Raw genomic sequence first — 13276 nt, forward strand, 5'->3', positions numbered from 1 at the left:
AACTTCCCCAGAGAAATAACTACAACTCCTATGAGGCAGTGCAACAGCCATGTATAGTGATCAGTGTAAGCCTTGTTATCTGCGAAGCTTAGGTTAAAAATCTCCAGTCTACAGAAGAAATGTGCTCGGTGAACTTGGTCTGGATGCATACTTTCAGCCTAATCCACCTCACAGGCTAGTTATTTCTCATCTAAGTAGTTCACATTGCTTTCCTACTGAGAGAGACTGGATCATGAGGACATGAATATAGTGAAAAGGGAAAGGGGAATCCAGTTGCACCCAGGAAAGCCCTGGCATAGTGATTCAACAAAACACACACACTCTGTATCAAAGCAAAAAGCTCATACCTTGAATAAAACTTTGTAGGCCTTAAATGTTCTTTGTATCTCTCCTGTGTGATCAAGGGAACTGGACAAAGGAAGCTCTTTCTCTTTCTCTCCCCTCCCCCCCAGGATGAAGAGGGGGAGGAGCCTCAGGAGAAGGAAGAGAGGGTTGGCTCAGTAGCTCTGCTGTGCAATTGAGAGAGCCTGGCAAAGGAAGTTCTTCCCCCCTTCCTCCCCATGAGAGGAGCCTCAGCCAATAGAGAAAATAGAAGCTTTGCTCTGTAGCTCCTGTGTGATTGAGCAAGCCTGGCAAAGCAAGCTGTGACCCAGAAGGAAGCAAGATGGAGAGAGACTGATGCAGACCTGCTTGCAGGCCTGATAGGAGACCTCTGGGGACCTGATCCATTCCACAGGCCACATGTTTGACACCCTGTCCTGGACTGATGGGTTTACAATAGCATAAGTTTTTGTGGGTCAGAGCTCACTCTTGCCTTTTGTTCAGTTTTGCATTTTGCTGAAATGGACTAATAAAGCAACCACTGTAGAACAAGGTCACTGTATTTATTTACGAGATTGAAATATCATTACTCCGCTCCAAAAGAGTATTGTCCAAAGCAGTTTATGTAGAAATTATAGCAGGATTACCTCAATATAACAGAATAAGCAAGATAACAATAAAAAGGCACAGAAAATTTTGTACATACAATTTTAGAGTCAGAGCTAAGTCTCTCCAAATTAGGAAGCAACAATTTTGTCTCCGGTGTGTTCCTGGAAGTACCTGTTTGAATCATGTACTACATGTTTGCTCAAGTACCTAGCCACCAAGACTGTGTAACTGGCTAAATATGTTGTGTGAATGGGTTTGTTTCCAGTACTTCTAGGAAAAAATGAGAGGAAGCCTTTTGGCTGATGAAGAACATTTAATGTATGTGTGGTAAAATGCATGACACTTCCCTAGTTGATTCTACCACTTGCTTGGATTAAGAAGTCTATGTAGATGGTATTGTCAGGGAGGACTTGTTAATATAATGGATGCTATGAAAACAGTGTTTGTGTGGGAGAGCTTGATCCAACATGGCTTCTCTTATGTTCTTGTGTGGAAGAGCTTGTGTTGTATCATTTTGAGAATGGTGGAGGTGTTTTGATATTGCCATTGGTACCCACCATAGATCTGTACAATTTTTCCAGCCCAGTGTGGGCTCTGGTCATAGTGGCTTTGCTGGCTTTTGGGGTGTTTCAGGAAAAGCTGAATCACACACATATTCGACATATTTATTGCTTTAACTGTTGTTCCCCTTTAACTGGATCTATACAGCTGTTGACCCTGTATACTTTGCTTGCTGTTCCTGTTTTGTTTTGAAATGTCTTTATCATGTTATATGCTAATTTGCTTTTCATCCCTCTCTATAAATTTAAATGGTTTTCTTCCATTGCATTCTATCTGAAGTAGTGTGCTTGCACCTGAAAGCTCATAAAATTTCATTGGTCTCAAAGAAGAAGACATTGGATTTATATCCCACCCTCCACTCCAAATCTCAGAGTGGCTCACAATCTCCTTTATCTTCCTCTCCCACAACAGACACCCTGTGAGGTGGGTGGGGCTGAGAGGGCTCTCACAGCAGCTGCCCTTTCAAGGACAACCTCTGCCAGAGCTATGGCTGACCCAAGGCCATTCCAGCAGATGCAAGTGGAGGAGTCGGGAATCAAACCTAGTTCTCCCAGATAAGAGTCCGCACACTTAACCACTACACGAAAGGTGCCACCAGACTTTAACTGAATTCCATGTTAGTCTCTGAATGTGTACGACTGTTGTGGGTGCCTGTTGGTTCATCTGTTGAAGTTATATATACTGGGATATTTATAATCCACCTTTTCTCAGAAGGCCCAGGGTTGTGACTGAATCTAAGTAACACCCTGCTGGCTAATCAGTGTATGGTTTTAAACTGCATTAAATTTTACTGGGAAGTAGACAAATGCAGCAGTGCAAAGTGCTGCTTGAGGTGCACCTGAATGAACTCTTGACTTTTCTTTGAATAGCAGCTCCCTGTGCTATATGACAAATGCCTCTTGACATCCTTCCAAGTTTCACAATTGCTCTTCTGTGTTTCAGACACAGCCTGCTTGTACTTCAGGAGGATGGTATTAAAGAAAGGCAAGTCTGAAGACTGATATGATAGAGCTACCCAAATTATGACCACGGAGATAGATCAACATGGTAGCTGTGTTTGTCTGTCTGTAGCGGTAGAAAAGAGTAAGAGTCCAGTAGCATCTTAAAGACTAACAAAATTGGTGGCAGGGTATGAGCTTTCATGAGTCATGGCTCACTACTTCAGATACAGCTGGAATGTGAGTCCATCTGACCTATATATTGAAAGTGGAGTGATTTTAGATGCCAAATGACATTAGCAGGCAAATGACAATAGAAGGTTGATTGGGTTAGGTCTATTGTCATTTGCCTGCTAATGTCATTTCATGTCTGAAATCACTCTACTTTCCAATATATGACAGTGGAGTTGGTCTCTTTCTTCCTTTCATATTTTTATCTTCCCTTTCCTTCCTGCAGACCTAGTTCTGTGGTTTTCCATTTTATCTTAAAGACAACCATGTGAAATGGGCTAAGCCTTGTGACTGGCTCAGGTGTTGATTCATGAGCCTCATGTTTCAGCATAGATTTGAACCCAGGTCTTGCTGCTCCAACCATTGCATCTGCGTGGGCTCTTAATTTAATTATTCACTAATCTGATCAAACTTATCCTTTTTTTTTGTTTCAGGCATATTCAGTATATGATGAAGAAATCGGTTACTGTCAGGGTCATTCCTTTCTCGTTGCTGTTCTTCTGCTTCATGTGAGTATATCACAGCATGAACCTTTAAACATAGCGAGTCAAACTGTTCACTTGACCCCATATGCGAAGATAAATATAGCTTGCTCTCTTCCTTTAGCTCCCTAGAGCATCCTCCTCCTATTTAATTGTGTGGCTCCCGTCAAGATAATCTTTTCGTTGGAGGTAAAGGTATAAGAGGTCAAGGAAAAAAACCCACTGGAAACATTGGGGAGCATAAGAGTCCCCTCCCCACACACTTTTCCCATGGAAAAACTGGAACTGTTGAGAAACTTTTAAAAATACTCCAATAAAATGTTTTCTCTTTTGAAAGGAATTAAATGTTAAGATAAGAGTTTAAGTACTCAAAATGATTTCTCAGAATTAAGTATTACTCAGTTTTTTATGTAAAAAGATGATATAAAAGGCATTAAACAATTGTTGTGCATTATATAGACTGAGGCTTGGATTCACTGTGCAAGCAGAAACATAAACAGCACAGTTCTATCCATGGTAGATAAGGTTGGCAGGAAACAGCACATCACCTTTGCAGGTGTGGAGTAAGGGAGGGTAAATTCTGAGTAATTGTTACAAAAATCCTGTGTCTCACTGGTGGTACGCATCACCACTGATCGAGAACCACTGCTGTGATTTGTTCTTAACTTCGTTCAGCACAAACACAGAGTGCCATATTTGTCACTGAAAAGTTGAGTGTTGTTAACTAAGTATCCAGATCCAAGCATAGCTGTCAACAGTGTTCAAATAATAAATATTTGTTACAAAATTTATGTGTTTTTTTTTTTCATTTTCATCATTTATATTTTCCTACTTCACCGTTTATATTTTCCTGCTTCTCAGGTGCCATAAGCTAAAATATACATGCTTACGTATAATAGGATGTGGCAGTTTACACCTTTTACTTCGGCATATTTGTAGTTTTATATTTACAAAACTAAGGCATTTGTATTTTTTAAATCCATAAATATGTCAGATAATACAGACTTAATATATTTACAAAATCATGAATGAGCCATTCTACATTTGTAAAGGAGTCAAGTTTTGATAAGAAAGTAAGTAGTATGTATATATCGATTACCCTTGGAATTTCTATCTTTCTCTCCTGCAGGCACCCCCCTCCCTTTCTTGCCTCCATGCCTTCTGATTTTCTGAATTGTTTTATAAACAAGCCAGCTGAATTGCATTCCGCAATAACAACAGAATTATATTGTAGATGAAATATAGATGCCTGTTCTGTTTAGACCATGCCTTATGGGATAATGGAATGCGCTTTGCAAGAAAAGCCTGCCATGTTTCAGAAGTCCAAATGCAGTATTTTATGTTGGTTATTATTACATTCCTCCTTGCATGTATTCTTTCAAATAGAAGGAGTGCAAGGGCTAATTTATAAATCTTTTGTGGGGACCCTTCTACGTTGATTAATGGTCTTCCTGCAGATGCCCGAAGAGCAAGCCTTTTGTGTATTGGTGAAGATCATGTATGACTATGGCCTACGGGATCTATACAAAAACAACTTAGAAGATCTTCGCAGCAAATTTTATCAGCTGGAGAGGCTTATACAGGTAGGGCCAGGAGCAGGACTTTGTTTTTGCAATATAAAGAACAGACCTCTGCAATTACATGCATATATAATTGTGGAATCTTACCTTTTGTAGCTCTCTAATATACACAGCTGTCTAATGCATTTATTGGATGTGCTTATAAAAACATTAGTTGGTTACCTAGTGTTAGTATAATCAACATATTTTCATTAAGTGATACAAAATCTGCATAAACTTTATACTGAAGATTGCTTTCATATGTAGTTTCTTCTTAACCAAAACTTTTCCTTTCTAAATAAGAAAACATACATTTTTAAAGTTATTTGGTTTCTTCTTAACCAAAATTTTTCCTTTCTAAATAAGAAATCATACATTTTTAAAGTTGTTTGGTTTCTATTTGTGTAAATATCCTTTATTCCCTAAGAGTGGGATTTCCTTATCTATATTCTTCTCCAAGAGGATTGTTACATGACTCCATCCATTCCCAATTCTGATGCTTACTGTGTCTGTGGTCTCCAAGTGGAACCACTTGCATTAGGAAACAGAGAAGAATCTCAGTTCAGTACATGTATCCTGTTGATTTATTTGTAAACATTTTGATCCTTTCTCCCAATATCAATCCATGTGGTAATTTTGAATTCTTTGGTTTATGTGGTAATTTGGTTTATGTGGTAATTTCTCTCCTCAGATCAATACCTATTGACCATTCGCTCTTGTAGGGGGGATTGCTAGATCAGCCATTAACCAGTTTGAGAATATTTTTGTCCTGCTTTGTGGAATAGCCTTTCTGAAGATGTTGGAAAGGCTCCTGTGCTGTTGAGATGTTGCAAACCGTGTAAGGGGTGTGTGTGTGTGGCTGGGGGTGGGGCAATATTCAGGAGGGCTATTGGTAACTCCTAAATATTTCTGAAGCACTCTGTAGTTTTTATCAATTTGTTACTATTTTTAGAAACTCTGAATTGTATGCTTATTATTATTATCCACCTTGAATCTGGTGTTTGGAGAAAGTCTGGTTAAAAATGCTCTAAAAATAAATGTGGAGGGGTAGCTACACTTGCATTATCTGTATAAAATAGATGCTGATGTTAAATGGCAGGCTGGCATTTGGAAGTGGAGTATCGTGGAGGCCTGAATAGAAATGCTTTTTAAATTAATGCATCAGGGGGCAGAAGTTTTACTTCAGTGTTTTTTTTTCCCCCTTGTTGCACCTCTTCTTTAGGAGCAGCTGCCTGATCTGTATAGCCATTTCTTGGAGCTGAACTTGGAAGCTCATATGTATGCATCCCAGTGGTTTCTCACTCTTTTCACTGCCAAGTTCCCCCTCTGCATGGTCTTCCACATAATTGATTTACTCCTCTGTGAGGTAAGATAAAACCGTCTTCTCTCAGGAAAGTCTAGCTCTCAATGAATTGTGCCTCATTTCTTTGGTTTATTTTTATTCTGTTGGACAGCAGGGAAGACCACTAACTTCCCCTATTAGATGGGAATGCTCCTATGCATTATTCCACTGCCTAAGAATAATGTGGATTTCTCTGCCACCTCCCTAACAGTCTTTGAAAGATATTTATTATACAAAAGACATTAGTGTGGAAACCCTTTTCAGGAATGATTTGTGGAGCACATCAGTGATTAAAGGCTATTTCACCACTATAAAATTTATTTGACAGATGACAGATAATCTTTAAAATATGTTTTGACTGCCTTAAGGTGAAATACTAGTAGACTTTGTGTTTGCTTCATACTGTTTTGCTCTCTGCTGAATGTTCATGCTGAAAACATAATTTGTCACTGTGGTTTATTGACTTGAATGGTCTTAGGTGTAACTCTATTTAAGACTGCACTCATAGTATCTCAGATTAAGATTAGTTGAGAATTGCATTTACATCTATTGATCACCTTCTTTATTCCTGTTTGCCCTGGAGCTTCTCAAGCTCCTGGCTGAGTGCCAGCATGGTGTACTGGGTGGTTAATAGGATGGATTAGCATCTGGCAGGCCAGGTTCAAATCTCCACTCTGATATGGAAGCTCACTGGGTGATTTTGGGCGAATTGCACTCTCTCAGCCCTAACCTACCTCACAGGATGGTGGATGAAGGATTAAAATGAAAGGGGGAGAATGTTGATAGGTATTTGTGGTAGTTATCTGATTGTTACTATTCTGCTGCATCAGAACTGCATACATAACTGTTATGTAGCTGCAGCTTTCATGTCCGTAAATGTGATAAGGACTGATTGGCTTTTAAATATGATCAAAGTTTGATTCCTGGCTGCTACTTGGGTATTTTGAATGACTCCCTTGCGGGTCTTTATCTTGACAGTTAAGTTGGGTAAAGGTAGTCCCCTGTACAAGCACCAGTTGTTTTCAACTCTGGGGGGACGTTGCTTTCACAACATTTTCACAGCAGACTTTTTACGGGGTGGTTTGCCATTGCCTTCCCCAGTCATCTACATTTTACCCCCAGCAAATTGGGTACTCATTTTACCGACCTCGGAAGGATGGAAGGCTGAGTCAACCTGGAGCCGGCTACCTGAACCAGCTTCCGCTGGGATCGAACTCAGGTCGTGAGCAGAGGGCTCCGACTTCAGTACTGCAGCTTTACCACTCTGCGCCACAGAGCTCTTTGTTGGGTAGATGTCTATAATTCCCAGGCAATATGCAGTGCCATCTGCTGTTTTAAAAGACTTTAAACAGATAGGTAAGAACACAGATTCAGAATTTGATTTAAAAAATATGTTACATCGGGAAACTGAGTTTTATAGTAAGAATGCTTCGATATTTGATTTTTTTTTTTTTTAAAAGCATTGATGAGCATACTGTGTTCCTTATTTATGAGAGAGTAGGGCCACACAGGATGCTACATGCTTTTATGTTGAAAATGTAGATATACTGGTGCTTGCAGCCACATTTAAACATAGGATGTTATAATGAGGAGATCTCAGTTCTAAATTCTGTTTGGTGCTCTGCCTCTGATTGACCTATCAAGTACATAAAAATGACTGCAGAATGATCACCGTATGCTGTAAATATATTTTGAAAATTTGTTCAGTATCATTCTCTTGTGGAGATTCCTGTGATGTATGGATCAGTTGCAGAGTTGAACAGAAATGTTCCAAAATGAGTGTCCCAGACTGAAAAATTGAAGTGAGAATGGCCATTTGACCTCAGTATATGTGCGTTGAGACTTCTGAGGCATCCTGCAGTAATTGACTTGCAGGATGCACCAGAAATCTCCTGAAAGCATCCTCTAGTGGAAGCATCGCCTCCTAGCATCCTTCCTAGGCCTTAACAGATGCTTATGCCAATTCATGTTGATCATTGATCACTGTTGGCCAGCTATACAGTGAAGAGTTTTGCTCATGTGTGTCCTCGCTTTTTGCTCATGTACAGCTCTTCCACTTACAAGCTTACCAAAACCGTTCTTCTCAGACCAACAATACGCCCTCTAAGCTGTGGAGTCTTGTGAGCAAAAATTCTATTTTGTGAGCTACTGGCATTAAAATTGTGAGCTACTGTATAAATCAGTTTGCTCTGGGACTATCTTTCCGAGCTAAGACAACAATGTGTGAGATGGAGGCTTAAAAACTGTGAGCTAGCTCACACTAACTCAGCTTAGAGGGAACACGGCTTGACACGTGACATTTGGGGGGGGGTATGTCCTTTGATTTGTTGCTTGTCTTAGTGTTATTGTTTTTGGTTGCATTTTCAAAGAAGAAAGAAGTGGTTTAGAGCTGTGTTGATTCAAAAGCAAAATCCAAAATGAAGAACACGATCCATGTAATCTTATTAGGACCAACCAAAAGAACAGAAGACTGTGTGAGCTTTCAAGTTCACCAGAACGTTTCATCAGATGGGATGTTTAAAAAATGAAAACACAAATTGGTGTCAGGGTGAAGCAGATGTTAATCTAAAAGTGCAACTTCTAAAACAAGTAAGCAAATATGCTGTATATAAAACCTAATTTATCTGAGTGGCCTGAGTGTCTTGTTTCAATTTTCATCTGTCTTTATCAGCTCCAAAAGGAGACATGGTGTTTTATATGAATATTTATATATTGTTATATGAAAAATTACTTATTTCCTCCCTACCGTTTTTTAAAGAGTTCCCTTTTAGAATTGGTAAATTAAGAAACATCAAAACATATATTTATTAAGGTATTTATGCCCTTACAATTATTATTGTCTCTTCAGTTTTATTCTTTTGACAACAACCCCGTGAGATAGGTTATGCTAAGAGACACTGACTGGCTCATGGCTACCTGGCAAGCCTCCATGATAGAGTGGGGGATTCAAACCTGGCTCTTTTGGATCCTCATTGGCATTTTAACAATCTATCCAAACTCTCTAATTTTTTGAGCTTTTTGCATGAACTTTTTTCATGGCTGAATTAATCGTTTATATGCATTTACTTTGATACTTCGTCATACTTGTTTTCATGTCCCTAGAGTCAGTATAACAATTAATGCTAAAGATAGCGTTGTTGCATCTCAAGAGTTTTGTTCATCATGTATGAACCAGAATCAGTTTGAGAGAACAGTTTTCTACAGACAGACCATTGATCTCCCCCTTCCCCCAGTTTATATATTGCATAACTGTTTCTTTTTCACATTCCTGATCTTTATAACATTTTTGTTTAATAGCATTAAACCACTACTGTTCTGATTGGTTAACTTTGCTTAACAATTGGCATATAGACTGATATTCCTGAGTTTTATTTAATATATTTCGTTTTCCTCAAGCCCCATCTTTTCCATGATTCCTTTGGCTTAGTTTCATAAATACAGGGAGAGAGCTAAGAATTACATTTATGTAACTGCATTTGGTCCCATTCATTTCTTATTTTTCTGTTTCTTTCTCTTCCCTTTGTCTGTTGTCTTCCCTGCTGGTTTCAGTTTGTATGCCCTTACAGAATTTTTACAATTCCACTGCCTGTTGTGTGCTTATGAAATGCTATAAAGTGTACAGTCATGGCACAGTATAAATTAATACATATTCATGTATTTGCCATTCTTCTCAGTAGTTTTTCCTTCATTCTTCACATTTTCTCTTCCCTTTTGGCACGTGGTTTCCTTACTATATTTCCTGGTTTGGTTTGGTTTTTTTGCAAAACAGTAGTTTACCTTGGCATCTGAATTGTCAGACTTTGCCTCCAAACAGCAAGTGCTCTTCAAACTGTGGTTTCAAAATTGTGATTTGGAGATGAGGTGCTACCCATAGTTTCCCAGTTTGGATATTAGGGCAAACTCTGGTAACTGGGAATCTACATGTACAGGGAAGGATGTGGAAAAGCTCAGGTTCAATGGGGTGTTTAGGCGCAGTAGCCCCAATCACCGAACTGTAATCTGTTTAGTCTCTCGTTTACACATAGCATTTCATTTCTTAAAGTGGTTGCTACTGTCTTATGAATCTGTAAATCTGGTTTTGACTTTAATTATTGCGACAATTCTGACATCTAGTGGATGAAATACAGTTTGCTTACAGTATTTACGATGGGCAACAATCCAGTGTCCTTCTGTACTTATGCAAATAAATAGAACTAAAGCATGTTTAACTTTGTTCTAAACTGGGACAAGTTTGTTCTAAACTGGGATTCTGTCCCCTCTTGGCCTCTTCTAGAAGTAGTAATGCATGCCTTGGATTATAAATAGTACTAGAGAGTAGTGCTTTAACTTTGAATTGTTGCTATTCTGATTCTGTGAAAGCTAATGTTTGTAGGATAATTTTAAAGGTTATGACTTTAAATATAAATGTTAATTCATTTAACAGCGGTGGGTGAGGCCAGCCCCAACATGGCAGATTTTTCTCTGTCTGGATTCTAGAATTCTGAGAGCACATCAAATGCAATTGAAACCCTTGAAAGATCTGTCAGTCACTTCAGTGAACATTTAGCTTAATCAACTTTGTTCACTTTGCTAGGTCTGATCATTAGCGAAAGGCATACTTACTTGTAAATATCTACACAGCAAAACCATCTATCAACAAAAATGGAGTTGTGCATATCTTCTTTCTGAGTGTTATGAGAAAAAGATGATTGACAGCAATGAAAAAGAGGAACATCTAGTAATTAAAGAAACAGTGTTATTATTATTATTATTTATTTGATTTAATTAATCACTCCATCCTGGCCAAGGCCAGGCTCTGGACAATGTACATCAGATAAAAATACATAAAATAAAACAATATTTAAGTCAATACAGTAAAAGAATAAAAATTCCAATCCCCAATGGCATTTTACTAATTATGTTCACTTCCTTCAGACTGTTGGGGCACGTGGGGTGAGTGGGAAGGCGGAACACTTCTGGAAGGGGAGTTGACAAGAAGATAGACAACCAATTATTACTGTCTGCTGTCAAAAGCATCTATTGAAAGCCTGGTGGAACATCTCTGCCTTACAGGCCCTGCAGAATTGTAGCAGATCCCACAGGTTCCGGACATCATCTGGCAGAGATTTCCACCAGTACCACTTGCATCTCCTGTAACTTTTCTCAGATCTGTTTCAGGACTTACCGTATGTTAATATTGACCTTTTTTGACTGTGTATGACGGAAGGCATTGTTTACCCCTCTAAACCTGGATCACACTAGAGTTTCTTTTTCTGGAAGAACAGCAAGTAGATTCTTGAGTCCCACATGAAAAACCCCTGGCAAAATAAAAGATTTTATAGCAGTGTGAATGTTTGAGCTTAAGATGTCCAACAGAATTACCTGTCACAAAGAAAAATAAAATTAGTGCACAACTGTGCTTAAAATACAATTGTTTTCTTTCTGACATAAAAACAGGTTATATGTAAGAGACATTCCTTTTCTCCTGCTGAAGTGGCTACAAGTGCCTCTTCTGCGGAGCTCAGCTAGCATGCTCTATTGTGCATAAAATCCTCCCATCTTTACAATTTGTGTTAAAATGACATCACTACAATCAGTTTAATGCTAATTAATTCTCTTCGCTTTATAACTAACAATCTGTAAAAACTGTTATAGTTCCCACTGGTAGCTTATTTAAGTTACCATTTCTAAGCCACACTTAAAACACAGAATTAACTATGGAACCTCCTGATTAAAGAGAAGGGATTATTACCTGAAATATGGTCAAAATGTAAACGAGGAATGTTCCTGCACGTCTAGGGGTTCCGTTTCCCTTCTGCAATGACTACCTCTTCTGGTAAGCTCAGCTAGCTGTGAAGGCTGATCAGGAAGCCTCCACCCTGCAGCATGGGTGGCCACAACTGTTCATCTTTGCAGCCATCCAAGGAAACCTGGATTTTGGGGTGGGGGAATGCCCCCTTATAGGCCTGTGGTCCATTTTGGCTCTCTGCAGTTTGCCAGCAGAAAGTACCCTCTCAGGGCCAATCTAGATGTAACAGCAGCCATGGGGCCCACCTATAGCTACTGACTCCATTTTACAGAATAATTTAACCTAAAAATCACCTCTCAAATGGTGTTGGTGGCAATGGGTTGGCCCTGTAACCACCATCACATTTAGTTTGTCGTCAGCATTGATAAATAAATCTGTAAGGATAATATGCTGTGATGGACTGTGCTGTAAAATCTTATAAGTGCTGTGTAAATATGTGAAGGAATGTGAAAGGTTATTGCCTCAAAGAGCCGGAGAACCTTGAGTAATAGGTTGCTCAAAAGGATTTGATTGGTTAGCATCCATTGAGAAGAAAGATTTGGTAACTTACTGTGAAATTCAGTTTTTAGCTCTGAGAACTGGAACAGTTGAGCCCTGAGTGAGGAGAGTTTAAGACTGACTGAGCAAAGTTTAACACTGATTGAGGGGTGGGAGGTTGGCAAGGAGGAGTGGGAGGATTGGTAAAGACCCCCTCATTCATGCCAGAAAAACAGATAGATCTTCTACTTAAAGAAGTGATTCCCTGCCCAGTTTGAAGCGGAGATAGCTCAAAGAGTGGAGTGATCCCTGGTGTGTTCAGTGAACAAATCTGGGTACTTGGTAGTGTATCCCTGCCTTCTGAAACTTGCAGAGTTAGTGAAACTCAAGAAATTGAACTGGAGTGTTTAGGAAACACTGAACCCATCTTTAAGATTCTGAGACTGTGTGAAACGTTTTAAACTCTCACTTGCAGGAAACATATGGATGTGAAATTACTAAGTTTCCTCAGAGTTCATTATTTCACCTGACCTTTTCTCATCTACGTTGAATTAAATATTTTGTTTATTTTTGAATCTTTAAAGCTTATCATGTGCCATTTCAGGGGGTAATCTTGTCTCTTTCCTCAAATTCCTGGGTTGAGCCAGCATCAGAAGATAATACCTGGACAGGGTTGGACAGCCATAAATCTTTTCAAAAGAAGAAAATAGATAAAGGGGCTGCCCAGCCAGAAAGGAGGAAAAAACAGAGGGAAAAATCTTGCATCGGAGTGAGGGAATGGGGCCAGGTTGCCATATATATGCTTTTTAGTTCTAACTCCTAACTGAGATAGCTGTCATGTGAAATCATATAGTCTCTGGTTGTACATACAGGCATGAATGCCTAGGACAACCTGGAGAATGCAAGGGAGTCCCTTGTGGGTTCTACAGGAGCTTCATAGCCCCTAAAAATAATAAATGTATGTGTTA

General features: G+C 39.1%; 1 protein-coding gene across 2 annotated transcripts in view; it reads left to right on the forward strand.

Annotated features, from left to right (window-relative positions):
* Positions 1–13276, forward strand: part of RABGAP1L (RAB GTPase activating protein 1 like) — a 218662-nt gene that overhangs the window by 117817 nt on the left and 87569 nt on the right. For both annotated transcript variants that reach the window (XM_060232466.1, XM_060232467.1), the window contains exons 15-17: positions 3095–3169; positions 4600–4725; positions 5924–6067. In XM_060232466.1, coding sequence (XP_060088449.1) covers positions 3095–3169; positions 4600–4725; positions 5924–6067 — 345 coding nt within the window. The remainder of the gene's footprint in view (positions 1–3094; positions 3170–4599; positions 4726–5923; positions 6068–13276) is intronic.

Source organism: Heteronotia binoei, chromosome 2 (genome assembly GCF_032191835.1).
Source record: "Heteronotia binoei isolate CCM8104 ecotype False Entrance Well chromosome 2, APGP_CSIRO_Hbin_v1, whole genome shotgun sequence".
Taxonomy (NCBI): domain Eukaryota; kingdom Metazoa; phylum Chordata; class Lepidosauria; order Squamata; family Gekkonidae; genus Heteronotia; species Heteronotia binoei.